This window comes from Vulpes vulpes, chromosome 12, assembly GCF_048418805.1.
Source record: "Vulpes vulpes isolate BD-2025 chromosome 12, VulVul3, whole genome shotgun sequence".
Classification (NCBI taxonomy): domain Eukaryota; kingdom Metazoa; phylum Chordata; class Mammalia; order Carnivora; family Canidae; genus Vulpes; species Vulpes vulpes.
In genome coordinates, this window is record NC_132791.1 from 110,089,354 (window position 1) to 110,110,161 (window position 20,808).

Genomic DNA, 20,808 nt, shown 5'->3' on the forward strand with positions numbered 1-20,808 from the left:
CACTCAGTGCAGACTCTATTTGTCCCTCTCCTCTGCTCCTTCCCCTGCTCTCTCTCTCTCTCTCTGGAATAAATAAAATCTTAAAAAAAGAAAAAAAAGTATGTATCTATAGCACTGACATGGAATAGGGTCTAAGTGGGGAAAAAAAAAAAGACAAATGTCATAGCAAATATCCATTAGAACATGACCCAATTTTTATATTGGGCCTGTGCACAAATTTAGAGAATAGACATTGCTTTCTATCTTTTTAAATCTAGAAACAACTTAAATATCCTAAAATAAGGGATTGATTCTCTGAAAATCAAGTATATCCACAGAATATAGTATGTAAGCCACTGATGATGTTTGCCTGCATTTGTTTTTTTTGTTTTTTTTTTGTTTGTTTGCCTGCATTTGAATTGGGAGGTAGCTATGTAATTATCCTTTTAATATAATATAAATGCAAATACTATATTTAATATTAAATACACTGGTATTGCATATTTAATATATAAATATATAAATTTATATATAAATTTAATATACTTAAATATATAATATAAATCATATATAACATGACACAATTACTTTTTTTAAGATTTTATTTATTTGTTCATGAGAGACAGAGAAAGAGAGGTAGAGACAAAGGAAGAGGAAGAAGCAGGCTCCCTGCAAGGACCCCAAGATCATGCTCCGAGCCAAAGGCAGACGCTCAATCACTGAGCCACCCAGGTGCCCCTCCATGACACAATCTTGACAAACCACTGAGACTAAGAGTGCCAAGTTACCACTGAAAATGCTAATGTAACTGTAACATTCCTTGAATCTTGCTGTTTCCTTATGTCTGCAACATAATACTAGGATTAGAGAACTGCAGATAATAAATTCTAAATTGAGGGATGTGGTTATCTCTGAAATAAAGGGAATACATTTGTGAAAGAATACACTGGACTTGGACTATATTTGTAACGTTTTCTTTTTTAAAAAGATTATTGGGGGATCCCTGGGTGGCTCAGCGGTTTGGCGCCTGCCTTTGGCCCAGGGCATGATCCTGGAGACCTGGGATCGAGTCCTGCATCGGGCTTCCGGCATGGAGCCTGCTTCTGCCTCTGCCTGTGTCTCTGCCTCTCTCTCTCTCTGTGTCTATCATAAATAAATAAATAAATCTTTAAAAAAATTTAAAAGATTATTATTAAGTATTAGATAAGAACAGAAAAATATTTATATACTATGCAGGATATGAGAAATATAACGAACATCCATTTACCTAATACTTAATTTAAGAACATTCTGACAACAAAAGAATATTCCATTTCCTTTTAAATCCCCTGGAAAAAAAAAATCCCCTGTAATTAGGGACACCTGTGTGGCTCAGCAGTTGAGCACCTGCCTTCAGCCCAGGGAATGATCCTAGATAGAGTCCCACATCAGGCTCCCTGCATGGAGCCTGCTTCTCCCTCTGCCTCTCTCTGTCTCTCTCATGAATAAACAAAATCTTTAAATAAATTAATAAATCCCCTGTAATTGTTTCCATCAATATATTCCCTTCCCTACTTTCTCAGAAGTGACCACCATTCTGATTTTTATTTTAATATGCTTCTTTGTGGGATGCCTGGGTGGCTCAGGGATGCCTGGGTGGCTCAGTGGTTGAGCACCTGCCTTGGGCCTAGGGCGTGATCCTGGAGACCCGGGATCGAGTCCCACATCAGGCTCCCTACATGGAGCCTGCTTCTCTCTGTTTCTGTCTCTCTCTCTCTCTCTCTCTCTGTGTGTCTCTCATGAAAAAATAAATAAAATCTTTAATAATATTCGATTTTATATATTTTTGAACTTCATATAAATAGAATATACTTGTGTGAACACTTCCATGAAATATATCCATGCCATTACTTTGTACCTATAAATGACGCATTTCATAATTTATCTATTCTACTGCCAGTAGACATTTAGGTTGTTTCCAGTTTTTTGCTATTATAAACACCACTGCTTTGAGCAGTGTACATATGCATAATGTTTTATTTATTTATTTATTTGTTTATTTTAATATTTTTTATTTATTTATTAGAGATAGAGAGACAGAGAGAAGCAGGCTCCATGCTGGGAGCCGGATGTAGAATTCGATCCTGGGTCTCCAGGATCACACCCTGGGCTGAAGGTGGAGCGAAACCGCTAAGCCACCAGGGCTGCCCATTGTTTTATTTATTTATTTTTTTTTTAAAACTATTTATTTATGATAGTCACAGAGAGAGAGAGAGAGAGAGGCAGTGACACAGGCAGAGGGAGAAGCAGGCTCCATGCACCAGGAGCCAGACGTGGGATTCGATCCCGGGTCTCCAGGATCGCGCCCTGGGCCAAAGGCAGGCGCCAAACCGCTGCGCCACTGAGGGATCCCGTTTTATTTTTTTAAGCCAGGTCGGTACACTGGTAGTTATTGTTTTTTAATTACATTACATATTATGTTTTATAAAAATGTTTATGTCCCTGAACTTTTTTTTTAAGCTCTACACTCAACATGGAGCTCAAATTCACAACCCCAAGATCAAGAATAGCATGCTCTACCAACAGCCAGGTGCCCATGCCTAAATATTTTTTAAGTTTTAAGTAACTATAAAGGTTTTTTTTTTTTAATTTTTATTTATTTATGATAGTCACACAGAGAGAGAGAGAGAGGCAGAGACACAGGCAGAGGGAGAAGCAGGCTCCATGCACCGGGAGCCCGATGTGGGATTCGATCCCGGGTCTCCAGGATCACGCCCTGGGCCAAAGGCAGGCGCCAAACCGCTGCGCCACCCAGGGATCCCTATAAGATATAAATACAATGTAAAATAAAGTCTACATGCACATTTAAAAAGCAGCCCGGGCGGCTCAACAGTTTAGTGCCGCCTTCAGCCCAGGATGTGATCCTGGAGACCTGGGATTGAGTCCCACATCAGGCTCCCTGCATGGAGCCTGCTTCTTCCTCTGCCTGTGTCTCTGCCTCTGCCTCTCTCTCTCTCTCTCTCTCTCTGTGTGTGTGTGTCCTCATGAATAAATAAATAAAATCTTAAAAAAAAAAAGCATATATCCTTTGATCTAACTTATATTGATACATGTATGGGTGAAGATATATACGGCTCCTTTATTCTCACAACCCAAATAGATTCTCTTACTATCACCATTTATAAAGAAGGACAGTAAGGCAGAGAGAAAATATGTAATGGCCAACTTACACAAGGCTATACACTTACTACGAGGTGGCCTAGAAATTCCAAGCTTTTAACACTATTCCATACTGCCTCTCATCGTTAGAGACAAACAATCCTTTTTCCCCAGAGGGTTTTATGTAGCTTGAAACCTACATTTCCTCAAATAAGGACTTAATTTATAGATGAGGAAGGGGATGAATGACTGTACTACCATCGAGCCTATTAGCATTCAAAATCTAATCAAAAAATCTAATCAAAATAGGGATCCCTGGGTGGCACAGCGGTTTGGCGCCTGCCTTTGGCCCAGGGCGCGATCCTGGAGACCCGGGATCGAATCCCACGTCAGGCTCCCGGTGCATGGAGCCTGCTTCTCCCTCTGCCTGTCTCTGCCTCTCTCATGAATAAATAATTTAAAAAAAAAAAAAAAGACTTATTTATTTTAAAGAGCAAGGAGAAAGGGAGAGGAAGAGAACCTCAAGCAGGCTCACCCCTGAGCATGGAGCCCCTCTTGGGGCTTGACCCCATGACTCTGAGATCATGACCCGAGTCAAAACTAAGAGTGGGATGCTCAACCAAATGAGCCATACAAGCGCCCCGTCATCTTTTTCAATCCTGACTCAATAAGCTAATACTTTCACTATCTGTCCATCCCAGTTTTTATAACATGCATGAAGTAAAACTAAACTCTTTGCATCTCCATCCAAGTCACAGATTAAAAAGAACAAACAGAGTGGAGCTAAGATGGCAGAGTAGGAAGGGGACCCTAGGCTTGCTTCATCCCATGAACACAGCTAGATAAATATCAAATCATTCTGAACACCCAAGAAATTGATCTGAAGACTGAGAGAACAAACTGCACAACTAGAAGGAGAGAAGAGACCACACTGTGAAGGGTAGGAGGTACGGAGATGTGATTTCGGGGAGAAAAAGATCATGGGTGCTGCAGAGGGGAGGGAGCCCTGCTCAAAGAGAGAGGTGGGGGGACGCCTGGGTGGCTCAGCAGCTGAGTGTCTGTCTTTGGCTCAGGGCATGATCCCAGGGTCCTGGGATCTAGTCCAACATCAGGCTCCTTGCAGGGAGCCTGCTTTTCCCTCTGCCTTATGTCTCTGCCTCTCTGTCTCTCATTTAATAAATAAAATGTTTTAAAAAAAGAGAGAGAGAGAAAGAGAGGTGGGAGAGAAAGAGAGAGAAGAGTACACGGGACATCACACAAGGAAAACACTTCCCAAAAACATTGACTGGGAAAAACAAGAGGCTGATTTCCCTGAGTTTTTACAACCAGCAGGGCTAAAAGACTGGAGTTTTAGAGGTCTGTGGCACGGCTTGTGTGGAGCCCTGAGGGCACTCAGTGCTCCCAGGGAGACAGAGGGCAGAGAGCCTGGGAGCAGATGGTGCAATCTGAGGATCCCCTGGGACACACTGAGAGAGACGGTGCCCCCTTCTTGGCGTACACCTGGGAGAGGTGGCACTGCCTCTCCAGGGACAAAAGAGCCAGAGGGCACAGTTTCCCTACTCTGCCCCTCAGTACAGGTGCAGAGATACTTGCTGAGGGCAGCTAACCTGGACACTAGCGCTTTGCTGCACTTTATTCCAAACTCCATGCCCTGCGCTTTGGTGTGACTGCTGCTCTAGGACAAACCTGCATCAGTCCTAACAAGGCAAGACCCTCCTACAGAGGACAAGCACGGGTCTGTGCCATACCAGGTCCCTAAAGTTTGGAGTTTTAAAACTCAGCCAGCCTGCTTGGGGTAGAACACAGGTGCACTACAACACCAGTGGGCAGACAGCCTGGGAACAGACAGGGTGAAGGAAGCAGATCTGAGGGATGCCTGGGACACCTGCTCTTCTGGGAGGGCTCCCTGGACAGTGGTGGGTATGAACTTCCCTCTCCAGGGACAAGAAAGGGGGCTGGTGCCATTACTCTACCCTGCCCCTCAGCATAAACTAACCTCAGTAAGCAACACAGCACCGACACTTGTGGCCAAAATCGCTTACACCAAGCCTCACCCACCCTGCACTCTACAGGTGCTGCCTGTCTCAGGCAAGTATGCCTGAGAACCAGCACAGTGGGTCCCTCCCTCAGAAGACCAGCACAAATCCCCTCCATGCACCAATTCTACTGACTGCAGAGTTCCGCAGAGCTTCAGCACAAGTGGAAACAGCATCAGGTCTCTTTTACCAAGCAAACAGAGTACACTTAGTTAAAACTCACCACACTCTGGCCAAGGTCCAAACACTCCCCATTGCAGGCAAGGAGAAACTCTGCAGGGGAGCAATCTGAGGAAAAGAGCAGCCAAAATATAGCCACAGACAACACATGACATACCTGAGACACTTCCTGAAGTGCCAAGCCCTGGATAAAATATGACCTCTTCTTTATAAAGCCATTACTCTCAGAAGTAGGAAACATAATAGGCTTTCCTAACACATAGAAGAAAACAGAGATCTAGACAAAATCCCAAGATGGAGGAATTCATCCCAAAGAAAGAATAAGAAAAGGTCATAACAGGGATCTAACTGATAATATGAAACATAAATAATATGTCTGATCCAGAACCTAAAGCAACAATAAGAATACTAGCTGGGCTTGAGAAAAGCACAGAAGACACAAGAGAATCCCTTACCTCAGAGATAAAAGATCTAAAAACTAGTCAGACCAAAATAAAAAATGCAAGAACTGAGATTTGAAATCAACTGGATGTAAGGACCACAAGGATGGAAGAATCAGAGGAACAAATAAGTGATACAAAAGATAAAATTACATGGGATGCCGGGGTGGCTCAGTGGTTGAGCATCTGCCTTCAGCTCAGGTTGTGATCCTGGAGTCCTGGGATCAAGTTCCACATCAGGCTCCCCACAGGGAGCCTGCTTCTCCCTCTGCCTGTGTCCTGTGTCTCTGCTTCTCTCTGTGTGTCTCTCATGAATGAATAAATAAAATAAAATAAAAAAAAAAGAGTTGGATACTGAACCAACTGAGCCACACATGTGCCGAGACAAATGAGATTTTACACCAAAGACTATAACAGGAGATGAAGAAGGGCATTATATCACAATAAAGGGGTCTATCCAACAAGAAGACCTAAAAACTGTAAATATTCATGCCCTCAATTTGAGAGCACTCAAATATATAAAACAGTAACAAACATAAAGGAACTCATTGAGAATTATAAAATAATAGTAAGGGACTCTAACACCCCACTTACAACAATGGACAGATCATCTAAGCAGAAAATCAACAAGGAGGGACGCCTGGGTGGCTAAGCAGTTGAGCATCTGCCTTCGGCTCAGGGTGTGATCCCGGGGTCTGCAATCAAGTCCCACATCAGGCTCCTTTCGGAGAGCTTGCTTCTCCCTCTGCCTGTGTCTCTGCCTTTCTCTCTTTCTGTATCTTTAATGAATAAATAAATAAAATCTTAAAAAAAAAAAAAATAAAGAAAAGAAAATCAACAAGGAAACAATGGCTCTGAATGACACACTAGACCAGATGGACTTAACAGATATATTCTGAACATTTCATCCTAAAGCAGCAGAATACGCATTCCTTTCAAGGGCATATGGGACATTCTCCAGAACAGACCACATACTGGGTCACAAATTAGGCCTCAACAAGTATACAAAGATTGAGATTATACCGTGTATATTTTCTGACCAAACATTATGAAACTTGAAGTCAACCATAGAAAAAATTTGGAAAGAGCACAAATACTGGAGATTAAAAAACCGCCTATCCAAAGAATAAATGAGCCAACCAGGAGGTTAAGGAATAAAAAACACATGGAAACAATGAAATCACGAAAAAGCCTTTGGGATGCCGCAAAAGCAGTCCTAAGGGGAAAGTATATAGCAATACAGGCCCACCTCAAGAAGAAAAATCTTAATCTAACCTTACACCTAAAGGAGCTACAAAAAGAACAACAAATGAAGCCTAAAGCCAGCAGAAGAAAGATATAGAAGAAAGAAATAAAAAAGACCAGAAATAAATGAAACAGAAATGCCCAGAATAATGAAACCAGGAGCTAATTCCTCAAAGGAATAAAATTAATAAACCCCCAGCTGGATTTATCAAAAAGAAAAGAGAAAGGACCCAAATAAAGAATGAGAATGAGAGAGGAGAGATTCCAACCAACATCACAGAAATATAAAAATTATGAGAGTAGTATGAAAAGTTATATGCCAACAAATTGGGAAGTCTGAAGAAATGGGTAAATTCCTAGAAACGTATAAACTACCAAACCTAAACAGGAAGAAATAGAAAACTTGAAAAGACCAATAACCAGCAAAGAAATTTAATTAATAATAAAAAATCTCCCAATAAACAAAAGTCCAGGGCCAGATGGCTTCCCAGGGAAATTCTACCAAACACTTAAAGCAGAGTTAATACCTATTCTCAAACTGTTCCAAAAAATAGAAGTATAAGGAAAACTTCCAAACGCATTCTACAAGGTCGGAATTACTTTCACTCCAAAAACAAAGACCCCATGGGCAGCCAGGGTGGCTCAGTGGTTTAGAGCCGCCTTCGGCCCAGGATGTGATCCTGGAGACCTGGGATCGAGTCCCACATCAGGTTTCCTGCATGGAGCCTGCTTCTCCCTCTGCCTGTGTCTCTGCCTCTCTCTCTCTCTCTGTGTGTGACTATCATAAATAAATAAAAAAAAAATTTAAAAAAAAAACAAAACTCTGGGAAACAAACAAAGGGCTGTGGAGGGGGAGGTGTGTGAGGGAATGAGGTAACTGGGTGACGGGCACTAAGGAGGGCACCCGAAGGGATGAGCACTAGGTTATACTATATGTTGGCAAATTGAATTTAAATTTAAAAAAAAAAAAAAAAGTAAAAAAATTTCAATTAACTAATTAATTAATTAATTAAAATAAAATTACCCTATGACCCAGCAATTGCACTACTAGGTATTTATCCAAAGGATACAAAAATACTATCTGAAAGGACAAATGCACCCTTTTGTTCATAGCAGCATTATCAACAATAGCCAAATTATGGAAAGACCCCAAATGTCCACTGACTGATATATGGATAAAGAAGATGTGATGTTTACATACACACACACACTGGAATATTACTCAGCCATAAAAAATGAAATTTTGCCATTTCCAATGACACGGATAGAGATATAGAGTATTATGCTAAGCAAAATAAGTCAAATAATGTATGATTTCACTCATACATGGAATTTAAGAAATGAAACAGATGAACATGGGGGTGGGGAGAGAGGTGAACCATTAAAATAGACTAACTATATGGAACAAACTAAGGGCTGCTGGAGGGGAGGAGGGCAGGGGATGAGTTAAGGGTTATGGGTATTAAAAAGGGCACTAGGTATTATATATAAGTGATGAATCACTAAATTCTATTAAAACTATTATTACACTATATGTCAACTAACTGGAATTTAAATAAAAATTTGAAACAAACTAAATTTAAAAAAAAATAGAATAAGCCTAAGGTCCAGAGTATTCCAACAAAAACTTTCCTTTATTAATTCATTCAAGAGTTAAGACTATTTGTACAACTATTCGTGTAGTGAGTTACTCTCGCATCTAGGTTAGATTTCTCTATCTCATCCACAAATATTATCAGGAAGGACTTGTAAACTCTAAATATACCGAGTCTCTCAAACTTCCTAGACTCTTCAGATTTTCTGCCCTAAAATTTCAATAATACGAAAGCTTCAAATCTGCCTTGTATGGATTAAAATAATCTAGGCAGCAGTGACAAAATGTTAAACTTACCCCGGTCATCCAACAGAAGATTTTCTGGCTTAATATCCCTATGAGTTATCCCAATACCATGCAGATAAACCTAAAAGAGAAACAGAGGGGAAAATACCAAAATTTGGGTACTTGTTTCATTCACAATAATTTTAAGCAAAAGGAAAAGAGACAACTGTACCTACCACTCCTGCCATGAGTTGGTGAAAGAACCTCTGAGCATCTTGTTCAGGCATGCCTATGTCTGGCTCTGTAAGAATTAATTATGAAAGTTAGTTTGCCAGGTACAACAATAATCAGGCATCAACCACACAGTCTCCTAAGGTTAGATTTTTGCGATGGTACTCTGGCAAGCAAAATCTTGTGGTAACAATTAAAAGACTCTGATGTCCACTAACTCATACAATACTTAATAACTCCTATTTCCCCATCTGTTATGTGGCAAAAATAAATTAACATCACAGGAAAGTTACAGAGAGAAACAACAAACTATTATCCAAATCAAGAATGGAAGGCATACCTTAAAATCTCTGCATATCTTACACTAACCATGATTTGTTTAGCATCTTTCAAATTCTCCCCTAATTTCCTCTAAACACTATGGCAATATTTTCCCCACCACCAAAAATGTAATTGCCAAAGTGTATGCCTGGGCAAATATAAACTAATTTCACTAAATATTTAACAACAAAACGAAACTTCATATAATCACTCGTACTACAAAGCCATGAATGACTGCAAAGTTCCTTCAGGAAATACAGTTTTATTAAGAAATGCTCTATTTTGAGTGATCTTTTTAATATTTTGATCTCCTCTTAACCTCATTTTCTTTTATACTGAACTCTCTTCTAAGATGTGTACCAGAGATTCTAATAATATTTTTAAGTGATAAATTTTGATCCACATAATACATTTTTATGTACTTCTCGGTGTTTTGTAATATCAAGCCTTTAAATCTACATAAAATAATGAAGTAGCAAGTACAGAATTTACTAAATACAGGCAAAGAAATTCTAGAAAATTCTCAAGTTAATTTCATTTAAACATGAAGAAGATATATAACAACATGCTGTTACTTAGGCTCTGTCAGTGTATGTAATGATTTCATGTAACTGGAATGTCTACAAAGAAGAATCACTGTAGGGAATCCCTGGGTGGCTCAGCGGTTTGGCGCCTGCCTTTGGCCCAGGGCGCGATCCTGGAGTCCCGGGATCGAGTCCCGCGTCGGGCTCCCAGCATGGAGCCTGCCTCTCCCTCCTCCTGTGTCTCTGCCTCTCTACGTCTATCATAAATAAATAAATCTTTAAAAAAAAAAAAAAGAATCACTGTATAGGTACATAATACATTGCACTCATGATACTTCAACCTATTAGTTTATCATTCTTAAACTCTACAAAACCACAATCCTAACCAAAATTACATACACAATTTGGGGGAAAAGTTTTCCTTGATGATTCCGTACATGTTTTAATGTGTTAATATAACCTGCAAAAACAAGAAAACTTACTCCAATTTCGCTGTTGCATAAGCAGTTCTGAATGGGCAATGACCAAATAGCAGACCCAATATGAAAAAAAAAAAAAATTAGAGACTTGTTTAATAGAACAGCTATCTTAAGAATCTTATTTCCATACCTATTCTGTCAAAAAGTTCTCCTCCACTACAGTACTCCAGAAACAGATACTGGATATTGCCTTCTCTCCTGTGACCATAGAATTTCACTACATTCTCATGATTTAACATTTTATTGATACAGATCTCTTTCTTAATATTTTCTGGACAGTCTATGGCACGCTTCATGTCTACAATCTTGACTGCAACTGCTTCTTCAGTTCTTCTATTCACAGCAAGTTGAACCCTAAAAAAGAAAAGGAACACACCTGAATTCTGTTTCTTTGAAAACTTTAGAAGATTAAATATGACTTGTCCAACAGTTTTACATTCATTACTTTCTCTACCCAACAGAAAATACGAAAATGGTTTCTGCCATGTTCTCAACACATACTACTCTTTTCCAAAACGTGAAGCATGATGGCTAGCTAATGCTCTAAGGAAGTCATGATGATGTATCTCCAAAGGTTATTTGATAAATACTTGATAAAATACACTAAAATAGAGTAACAATAATTCCAGGCCACATCACATATACACATGCCCTATTCATTTAAAGATTTTTTTTTTAATTTATTCATGAGAGACAGAGAAAGAGGCAGAGATACAGGCAGAGGGAGAAGCAGGCTCCCTGCAGGGATCCCTGCTCCCACCCAGGGATCCCTCTATTCATTTAATTTTAATAACACGGGCAGCACCGGTGGCTCAGCGGTTTAGCTCTACCTTCTGCCCAGGGTGTGATCCTGGAGACCCTGGATCAAGTCCCATGTCGGGCTCCCTGCAGGGAGTCTGCTTCTCCCTCTGCCTCTCATGAACAAACAAATAAAATCTTTTTTAAATAATTAAAAAGCATTAATTTTAATAACACTACTTAAGATTTCCTAACCTCATACTATGTATGTCTGTGATAACTGTTCTAAGGGGTGGGTATTATTGTCCTCTGAGAGCTGAGGAAATGGAGGCACAGATTATGAAGTTTGCCTAAGACCGCAAACCAGGGCAGCCCAGGTGGCTCAGCGGTTTAGCGCTGCCTTCAGCCAAGGGCCTGATCCTGGAGACCTGAGATCGAGTCCCACATCGGGCTCCCTGCATGGAGCCTGCTTCTCCCTCTGCCTGTGTCTCTGCCTCTCTGTGTGTGTCTTTCATGAATAAATAAAATATTTTAAAAAAGAACGCAAACCAATGTGATGAGTGAAGATTTGCAACCAGGTGGTCCGACTCATTTAACCGCTATGCTTAAACCCCAAGAAGGAATATGTGGGAGGAGAAACTGACTACACAGGTCTCTTTCAACTCTTTGTAGAGAAAAATATCTGGGGCAGTCTGGGTGGCTCAGTGGTTTAGCGCCACCTTCAGCCCAGGGCGTGATCCTGGAGTCCCAGGATTGAGTTTCCCGACAGGCTCCCTGCCTGCTTCTCCCTTTGCCTGTGTCTCTGCCTCTCTCTCTGTCTTTCATGAATAAATAAAATCTAAAAAAAAAAAAAAAAAACTGTTGTGTGTGTGTGTGTGTATATATATATATATATATATATATATATGAGAAAAAAAATAACCCTTACAAAAGATTATGCACCCAAAAAATTCTTAGACCCCGAACGCAAACACCTGTTCTCTAAGATGCCACTGTATCAGAATCAACAACTGCAAAACAAAGGGCTGCAGGAGGGAAGGAGGATGGAGGGATGGGGGGTGACTGGGTGAGAATGGGGGTGACTCAGGGGGGGTGGGGGTGACTGGGGGAGGATGGGGGTGACTCGGGGGATGGGGTGGCTGGGGGTGACTGGAGGAGATGGAGGGTGGTGACTGGAGGATGGGGGGACTTGGGGGGATGGGGAGCAACTTGGGAGGTGGGGGGGTGACTGACGGAGGATGGGGGGGTGACTGGGCGAGGATGGGGGTGACTGGGGGGGATGGTGTGGACTGGGGGAGGATAGGGTGGTGACTGGGGAGGATGGGGGTTGACTGGGGAGGATGGGGGTGTGACTCAGGGGGATGGGGGGGTGACTGGGTACCAAGCACTGAGGAGTCCAGGCCAGATATTCACTAGGGGAGAATGGGGGTGACTGAGGGGATGGGGGGGTGACTGGGGGAGTATGCGGGGGTGACTGTGTACCGGGCACTGAGAAGTCCAGGCCAGATATTCACTGGGGGAGGATGGGGGTGACTGGGGGGATGGGGGGGTGACTGGGGAGGATGGGGGGTGACTGGGTGGGGGGGTATGGGGGGTGACTGGGGGAGGATAGGGTGGTGACTGGGGGAGGATGGGGGGGTGACTGGGGGTATGGGGGGTGACTGGGGGAGGATGTGGGTGACTGGGGGGGATGGGGGGGTGACTGGGGGAGGATGGGGGTGACTGGGGGAGGATGGGGGGGTGACTGGGGGAAGATGGGGGGTAACTGGGTACCGGGCACTGAGGAGTCCAGGCCAGATATTCCCTGGGGGAGGATGGGGGTGACTGGGGGGATGGGGTGGTGACTGAGGGAGGATGGGGGTGTGACTGGAGGGGATGGGGGTGTGGCTGAGTACCAGGCACTGAGGAGTCCAGACCAGATATTCACTGGGGGAGGATGGGGGGGGTGACTGGGGGAGGATGGGGGTATGACTGGAGGGGATGGGGGGGGGGGTGACTGAGTACCAGGCACTGAGGAGTCCAGACCAGATATTCACTGGAGGAGGATGGGGGTGACTGGAGGGATGGGGTGGGGACTGGGTGAGGATGGGGTGTGACTGGGGGGGATGGCGGGGTGACTGGGGGGGTGACTGGGTGAGGATGGGGGTGACTGGGGTGATGGGGGGTGACGGGGGGAGGCTGGGGGGAGTGGGGGGTGACTGGGGGGATGGGGTGGCTGCGGGGGATGGGGGGTGGCTGGGGGGTGGGGTACCGGGCACTGAGGAGAGCCCATGATGGGATGAGCACTGGGTGTTACATACATGTTAGCAAGTTGAATTTAAGCAGAAAGCAATGTTTCTAAAGCACACAAAGGGAGTATGTACTCAAGAGAGCAGACAGAAAACGGAAGCGAGTGCGAGCGCAGGGTGGGAGCGCCGAACTCACTCTCCATAGGCGCCTTCTCCCAGGGTTTGCACCAAGTCCCAGTCCTCCACAAAGGGCACTGCCATGACTCCAGGCCGCAGCACGGCTGCAAAAGGCAGGAACCCAGAGAAGATGGGGGTGAGGGCCAGCCTCGGCCACCGCCGCCATCCCTCAGGGCTTGGCTCCCCCGCACACCCCGCCCCTATTTTCTCCAAGGCTTTAAACCGCGAGCAAGTGCCCGGGGTTCCGGCATCCTGTGGTGTGAACCGCCATCCCCACGCCCACGCGGGACGAGGCGGGAGCGCCTTCCGCAGGCCTGTGAGAAACCGCGGCGGAGGGCGGGCGGCGCCGGGGCGGGCGGCGCCGGGGCGGGCGGCGCCGGGGCGGGCGGCGCCGGGGCGGGCGGGGGCGGGGGGCTGCGGGGCGGGAGGGCGGGGGGCTGCCGGCCGGCGCAGGTAGCGCGCGGGACCCCCGGCGCCGCAGCCCCTCCTCCCCGGCGCCCGCTCCAATTCCCACCCCCGCGCCGACCCGGAGGCCGGGAGGAGCCTGGGGCGGGGCCAAACTGCCCCCAGAAGCGGAAGGCAGGGCCGGCGGGCCCCGGAGCCGCCCGCGCCCGCGCGTCGGGGTTGGGGTCCGCAGCCCGCAGCCCCCGGAGGGCGGCCTCCGTCGCCCCCCCCCGGCCCCCGGTCCCTCGCCCTCCGCCCGCCGAAGCCGCCCCTCGGGCCAGGCTCCCCGATCCCCTGCGCTCGTCACGGAGAACTGCCTCTCGCCATGCCCCTCTCAGCTAACGGGGACCCCGAGCCCCTTCTCCAACCCCTTCCCACCCTACCGGCCGCCCCTCCTCACCAGGCCGTCCTTTGCCCGCCACCACAGGAATCCAAATGCAGCGCTTTTCCCGCCAAAACCCTGCTGGCGTCACGCTGTCGCAAACGCGTGCAGCCTTGCCGTAAAGCAGGAGAGCGCGAGTCCCGGCGTGCGGCTGCTCCTCAGCGCGGCGGCGGCGGCGGAGGGCGGCAGGCGGCGGGAGGCTGAGCCCGCGCCTGGGCGGGTCGGGCCGGGGTGCTTTGGAGTCGAGGAGAGATGCGGGCTCGAGAGGTTTAGGAGCTGCGGGGGCGCAGAGGCGCGCAGGTATCGGTGCTTCACCCGACGCCGGGCCGCCCTTGCGCCCCTGGGCGGAGCCGAGCCGCCTCCGACGCCGGCACACGCTCGGCGGGCGCGGGGTCCTCGGGTCCCCCCCCGCCCTCCGGCCCGCGCCCCCCCTGCCCGGCCCTCTGAGCCCCCTGCCCAGGGGTGCGGGGTCCTCGGGTCCCCGCCGCCCTCCGGCCCGCGCCCCCCCTGCCCGGCCCTCTGAGCCTCCTGCCCAGGGGTGCGGGGTCCTCGGGTCCCCTCCTCACCGCTCCGGACCCGCGCCCCCCCCTGCCCGGCCCTCTGAGCCGGTTGCCCAGCGACCTGGCTGCATCCAACAGGTTGTACTCAGAATCGCCTGCTCTGAGACTAAAAGGCGTAGGTACCGCTCAGAGTAGAACCAAGAAGCTAGGAACAGCTGTTGTGAACCGAACCTGGTGAAGAATGAAAACTTTATGACGGGAGTGAGAAGCACCTAAAGAAGACTGGCCGTGCTGCAGGGCAGGTGGAAGGCCTCCAGCTTTATTGTACTGTGAGGGCATGTCAGGATAACCAGTTTTGCCTCGTCTCCAGGCACCAAATCCATACCTTAGCCCAAACTTTATCAGGGAACAGCATCTCCATAGCCTAGTTCCACCTGCTTTCTAATTCTTACTGTATGAGAAACAGACAGGTGGAGGCAAAAAGACTGTTTTGCCTCATTTTAGGATGCAGCTTTTAAAGGCAGAGTAACCAGCTTAAACGGGAAAGGAGATTCTGGGGAAAGAGACTTGCTTGAGAACAAAATAAAGTGGGAAAACTATAGGTATTCCCCTGACAATAAACTAGACAGGGAAATCAAGGTGCAGGTGAGATCATCTCCATTAAATTCTCCAGTTCTTAAAATTGGGCCACATACCTGGAGTATAAAGCTCTTGATTGTGATACTAGTAATAGAGTAAAATGAGTGTACAACATGCTATCAAAAAAGCACACATTTGTTTTAAAGCAAAGTCAGGGGATCCCTGGGTGGCGCAGCGGTTTGACGCCTGCCTTTGGCCCAGGGCGCGATCCTGGAGACCCGGGATCGAATCCCACATCGGGCTCCCGGTGCATGGAGCCTGCTTCTCCCTCTGCCTGTGTCTCTGCCTCTCTCTCTCTGTGACTATCATAAATAAAAATTAAAAAAAAAAATTAAAAAAAAAAAATAAAATAAAGCAAAGTCAGGAACAAAGAAAGGCGAGACCATTTCAAAGTTCTTACTGGAGAAGTTTTTAACCGGGACATCAACACTTTAGGCTTCATATAATAGTTAAATTTTCCAAGGTCATTTACTCTGTTTTCTCTCATTTTCACACTGTGTGCTGCAAAGACTGAAGAAAGGAAGAGGAGGTCCTGCCCAGCTCCTGTGTCTAGGTGGAATTAAGGTAGGTTAGCCTGAAAGAGTATGGTATGCAGATTTCAGGCAGAACAGCAGATAAAGACAGCGTGTGAGAGAATCCGTACACACAATAGCCTCTCTTCCCTTCTCAAACCTTACTAGAATAGTAAATATTAAAATTATGATTTAATAATAAAAACAGTAAATTTGTAAAAGGCAATAACTCACAAGAATGCACTATGAAAAAATTTTCAGAAATTGGGAAGTTGGGGATCCCTGGGTGGCTCAGCAGCTTAGCACCTGCCTTTGGCCCAGGGCATGATCCTGGAGTCCCGGGATCAAGTCTCACATCAGGCTCCCTGTGTGGAGCCTGCTTCTCCTGCCTGTGTCTCTTTCTGTGTCTCTCATGAATGAATAAATAAAATCTTAAAAAAAAAATTGGGAAGTTTTCAGATGAATGATAACTTAAAGATGAATCTTAAAGCTAGCAATAGGAAAGAAAAGGAATTTCTATCACAAACCTCCCAAAAGGGCTCAAGTTGGACCCATGACACCAGGTAACTGAATGTGGAGGTGAAGGTGGAGCTAAAAAGGTTAGGTTGAAAGACTGTGGGATGCCTGGGTGGCTCAGCAGTTGAGCATCTGCCTTCGGCTTAGGGTGTGATCCCAGGATCAGGGATTGAGTCCCACATTAGGCTCCCTGCATGAAGCCTGCTTCTCCCTCTGCCTGTGTCTCTGCCTCTGTGTGTGTGTCTCTCATAAATAAATAAATCTAAAAAAAAAAAAAGAAAGAGACTGTAAGAAGCCTAAAGAACCCTGGCTCCTCCCCCTCTGTGTACCCCACTGAACTGCTCCTCCTCAAAGTGGGTACAAGACTTGAGAGGGTAAACCCTATCCTAACTGGAGAGCACCAGGCAGGGTTAAAAGCCTTGGTTACCTTACTGAAAAAGTTATTAAGTTTATGTACTGAAGGTTGAACCTCAAAGCCTTCTTACCCCACCTAACTGGCAGAAGTCTGCCAGCTGGATGGATATACACGCCTTCTTGAGGGAATCTTACCTATATTAAAGATCTAAAAATACCAGTATCAAGGATTTCCTATGTAAACAATTAGATAACAGAACTATGTTCCTATGTAACAATATAATTCAGCCAGATAAAGGAGAGAAGCCCATGTTGAGTAAGCCCCACCCCAAGAAGACTTTCCAATCTGCTTTTTAGGACCCCACTCTTAAGAGCAGATAGCCAAGAATTTGAAAACGTCTTTAATATGAAATATATTAAAGCAAAAATTTTTTGAAATTTTTAAAATATTTTACTTATTCATGAGAGACACAGAGAGGCAGAGATCTGGGCAGAGGAAGAAGCAGGCTCCATGCAGGGGGCCCAACGTGGGACTTGATCCCAGGACTCCAGGATCATGCCCTGAGCCACCCAGGTGTCCCAGAAATATTTTTTTTTAAAGAGCTTTTGGACATAAACAAATGACAGCAGAGGGGCATCTGAGTGGCTCAGTGGTTGGAGTGTCTGCCTTTGGCTCAGGGTGTAATCCCAGGGCCCTGGGATTAAGTCCTGCATCAGGCTTCCCACAAGAAGCCTGCTTCTGCTGCCTGTATATCTGCCTCTCTCTGTCTCTCATGAATAAATAAATAAAATCTTTTTTAAAAAAATGATAGAAAAAAAATGGTTAGGAAAAAAAAGTTTAGGAAATCTTTCCCAGAAGGAAGAATAAAGATGAAAAACAGAAGAATAAATATAAGACTATCAGGAGACTAACCCATTAAGTCCAAAATCCAAGTAACTTAATTTTCAGAAAGAGAAACGAGTTGTGGGAATATACAAATAAGTAAAGAAAATGTCCCAGAACTGAAGAACTTGATATTCCATACTTACAAGTTTAAAGTACTCAGAACAATGGATGACCCATTCCCAAGTGCATCACTGGGAAATTTTCAAAACGTTACATAGAGAGTATCTTAATATGTCTGGGGTGGGAGTTAGAGGAATGGACACATAGGAAAAAAAAGAAAGAACAGCACTGCACTTCTGAACATTTAGAACACGTGTGAGTGGCTCAGCAGTTCAGCGTCTGCCTTTGGCCCAGGGCATGATCCTGAAGTCCCAGATCGAGTCCCACATTGGGCTCCCTGCATGGAGCTGCTTCTCTCTCTGCCTCTGTCTCTGCCTCTCTCTCGCTGTCTCTCTCATGAATAAATGAAATCTTTAAAAAAAAACAACAAAAAAGACGACAGAAAACCATGGGCCAATACCTTCAAAATAATTCTAAGTAAAAGTTATCCCCAACTTGGAACTCTGTCCATAGCTAACCTAACAACTGAGTGTGACAAGACATACAAGATCTCAAGAGCTTTATCTCCCACATGTTTTTTTCTCAGGAAGTTAGGTAGAGGTGATGAATCCAGAAGGAAGTTAGGATATTAACACAACATGACAGTTGAAAGGATACATCAAACCAACAAATTGGGTAGCAAATCTAGAATGTAAACCAATCCAAACTGGAACATAGCAAAACAGAAGACCTCTGTAAGAATGAATACTTAACAAGTCTGAACGTATTGAAAGAATGCTGGGACAAATGAAGGAGTCTGGGGAAAAATTAGCATCAAGTACAAAATACCAATGGGGAAAAATCCCTCCCCAAAAGAGTTACGCCAGGAGGAAAAAAAAGGAACCTAGCTCTAGAAAACCATAAGGTAAAAACACTATTGAGCTGATCTAAATAATTATAGATCTAATTTGTGGGACCCAGGAAATTTAACAAAAATCCCCTACCCATGGACAAGCAGAGCAGGACTAACTCCATTTTGTGCTGCACCCGCCACCTCCTGTATCACCCCCACAGGCCCTGCTTATTGCTTAAGGTGCTGCCCTGCCCTAGTCAAGTCGCTGGGCACACCGTAATCGGAAATCGGCTCATAACAATGTAACCCCGCCTTGTGCCCACCAAAACTGCGCGCCAATTCTGACCAAAGTAATAGGCCCGCTCAAATGGATACTATAGGGTAAGATGTAATTCAATTGGCCACCTGCATGTGGACCGACATGACTGCGCAACTTTCTGCATATCCCATTGGCCACTGGCCCCTATAAAGCTGCTACGCCTCTTAGTCTCGGGGTCCAAGTCCCTGCTCCGCTGTGCCGGGTGCACTTGGACCCAAGCTGGAGCTTGTAAATAAACGCTCGTGTGTTTGCATTCGTGTGCGGCTCTTTTGTGGTTTCTCGGATTCGCAATCTTGGGCACAACATAATTAAATAAACATCTAAAATAAATATACATAGTATATGTGTGTTCATGGGAATAACAGACTAGTGAAAAAGCTACAACCTCAATTTCCATACCACCAAGTCACCAGATGTTACCTAAAATTGAAAAACCAATGCATAGCAAAATAAAGTTATTTAATAATCTGGAGTAAGTACTATGATAATCAGAGTTGAAAGAGGCTATCTGGGGCGGGGGGGGGGGGGGGAAGAGCACTGTTGCTTTTTTAAAACTATTTGATTTTTCTTACACTAAGTGCACTAGAACAATAAAGTGAAAAGTAAATTCTGGGGCAGCCTGGGTGGCTCAGCAGTTTAGCGCCGCCTTCAGCCCAGGGCATGATCCTAGAGACCTGGGATCAAGTCCCATGTCGGGCTCCCTGCATGGAGCCTGCTTCTCCCTCGGCCCATGTCTCTGCCTCTGTGTGTGTGTGTGTGTGTGTGTGTGTGTGTGTGTGTGTGTGTGTGTGTCATGAATAAATAAATAAAACCTTTTAAAAAAAAGTAAATGTTTTAAAAAGATAGTTTCATGTAGCCTAGAAGGTAACAAAATTAAAATCATATAACTAACACCTATAGTGATAAGTTAAAGGATTATCCCATATATGCTCCTGAGGGAGATTACTAATGATCTTTACCTGTATTGCTCATATTGGTTAAAAAAAAAAACAAAAAAAAAAAAACTCAGAATAACCTCTTCCACAAGGAGAAATTCTGTATACAAATCAAGTAATATATTTACATATAGTAAATGAAATCTTAGACCAAATTTAAATCTCACCCACAGGTCTATATACTTAGTATATAAATTGGTTTGGAAGGTTAAGTTTCCGGGGTATACAAGAATACCTGAGTATACTCTTTAGGAGCACCATTATAACTTATCTAAAAGCCATGTAATTGCTCCTGTTTCTTAAAAAGGTAACACTAAACAGTTACCTTGTAGTTCTTTTTCTTAATGACTTAGGGTTTATGTACATCACTGATATATGTTTTGCATTGTAAGGTACAAAATGTCCAGCTGTACTGAATATAAGGTTTTTTGTCCTGACATTGAATATTGATGGAACTACTGTGCTTTGAGTCAATTTTTTTAAGTTTCTCTTCCCTTTTACTGCAGTCAGGAAAGCACTGTCTCCAGGTACTTTCTAATAGCAATTACTCTCCTTTCTAATTTGCAGCTTATTTGGCAAGGGCTTCAAAACCAGATCATTGAATTTATTAGTGGTATATAACAACAACATGGGCCACATATTTAGCTGAGATTGAGAAAGAAGTTTAACCTTAAATAATCACAAGAGTTTTAGTGTATAGGCTAAAGGAAATGAGCAAAGGGACATTTAACTGCATCATGGGTAACAAAAAGCTGGATTTCAAACAGAAACGTATGATTATATTTCAGCTGATTCAAAAACACCTGACCACTAAATTCTATATATAATATTGGAGAAGTTTCATCCTCTCCAATGAGAACAACAGTTTCACTGTCTGCCTTGAGTCTTCAAAAG

At 44.6% G+C, this 20,808-nt stretch overlaps 1 protein-coding gene across 1 annotated transcript in view; it reads right to left on the reverse strand.

Annotated features, from left to right (window-relative positions):
• Positions 1-14,489, reverse strand: part of CHEK1 (checkpoint kinase 1) — a 33,987-nt gene extending 19,498 nt beyond the window's left edge. Inside the window, exons 1-5 of the mRNA XM_025998960.2 lie at positions 14,380-14,489; positions 13,555-13,639; positions 10,523-10,746; positions 9,074-9,138; positions 8,910-8,979 (exon numbers count right to left, since the gene is read on the reverse strand). Coding sequence (XP_025854745.1) covers positions 8,910-8,979; positions 9,074-9,138; positions 10,523-10,746; positions 13,555-13,619 — 424 coding nt within the window. The 5' untranslated portion in view covers positions 13,620-13,639; positions 14,380-14,489. The remainder of the gene's footprint in view (positions 1-8,909; positions 8,980-9,073; positions 9,139-10,522; positions 10,747-13,554; positions 13,640-14,379) is intronic.
• Between the last annotated feature and the right edge of the window lie 6,319 nt (positions 14,490-20,808).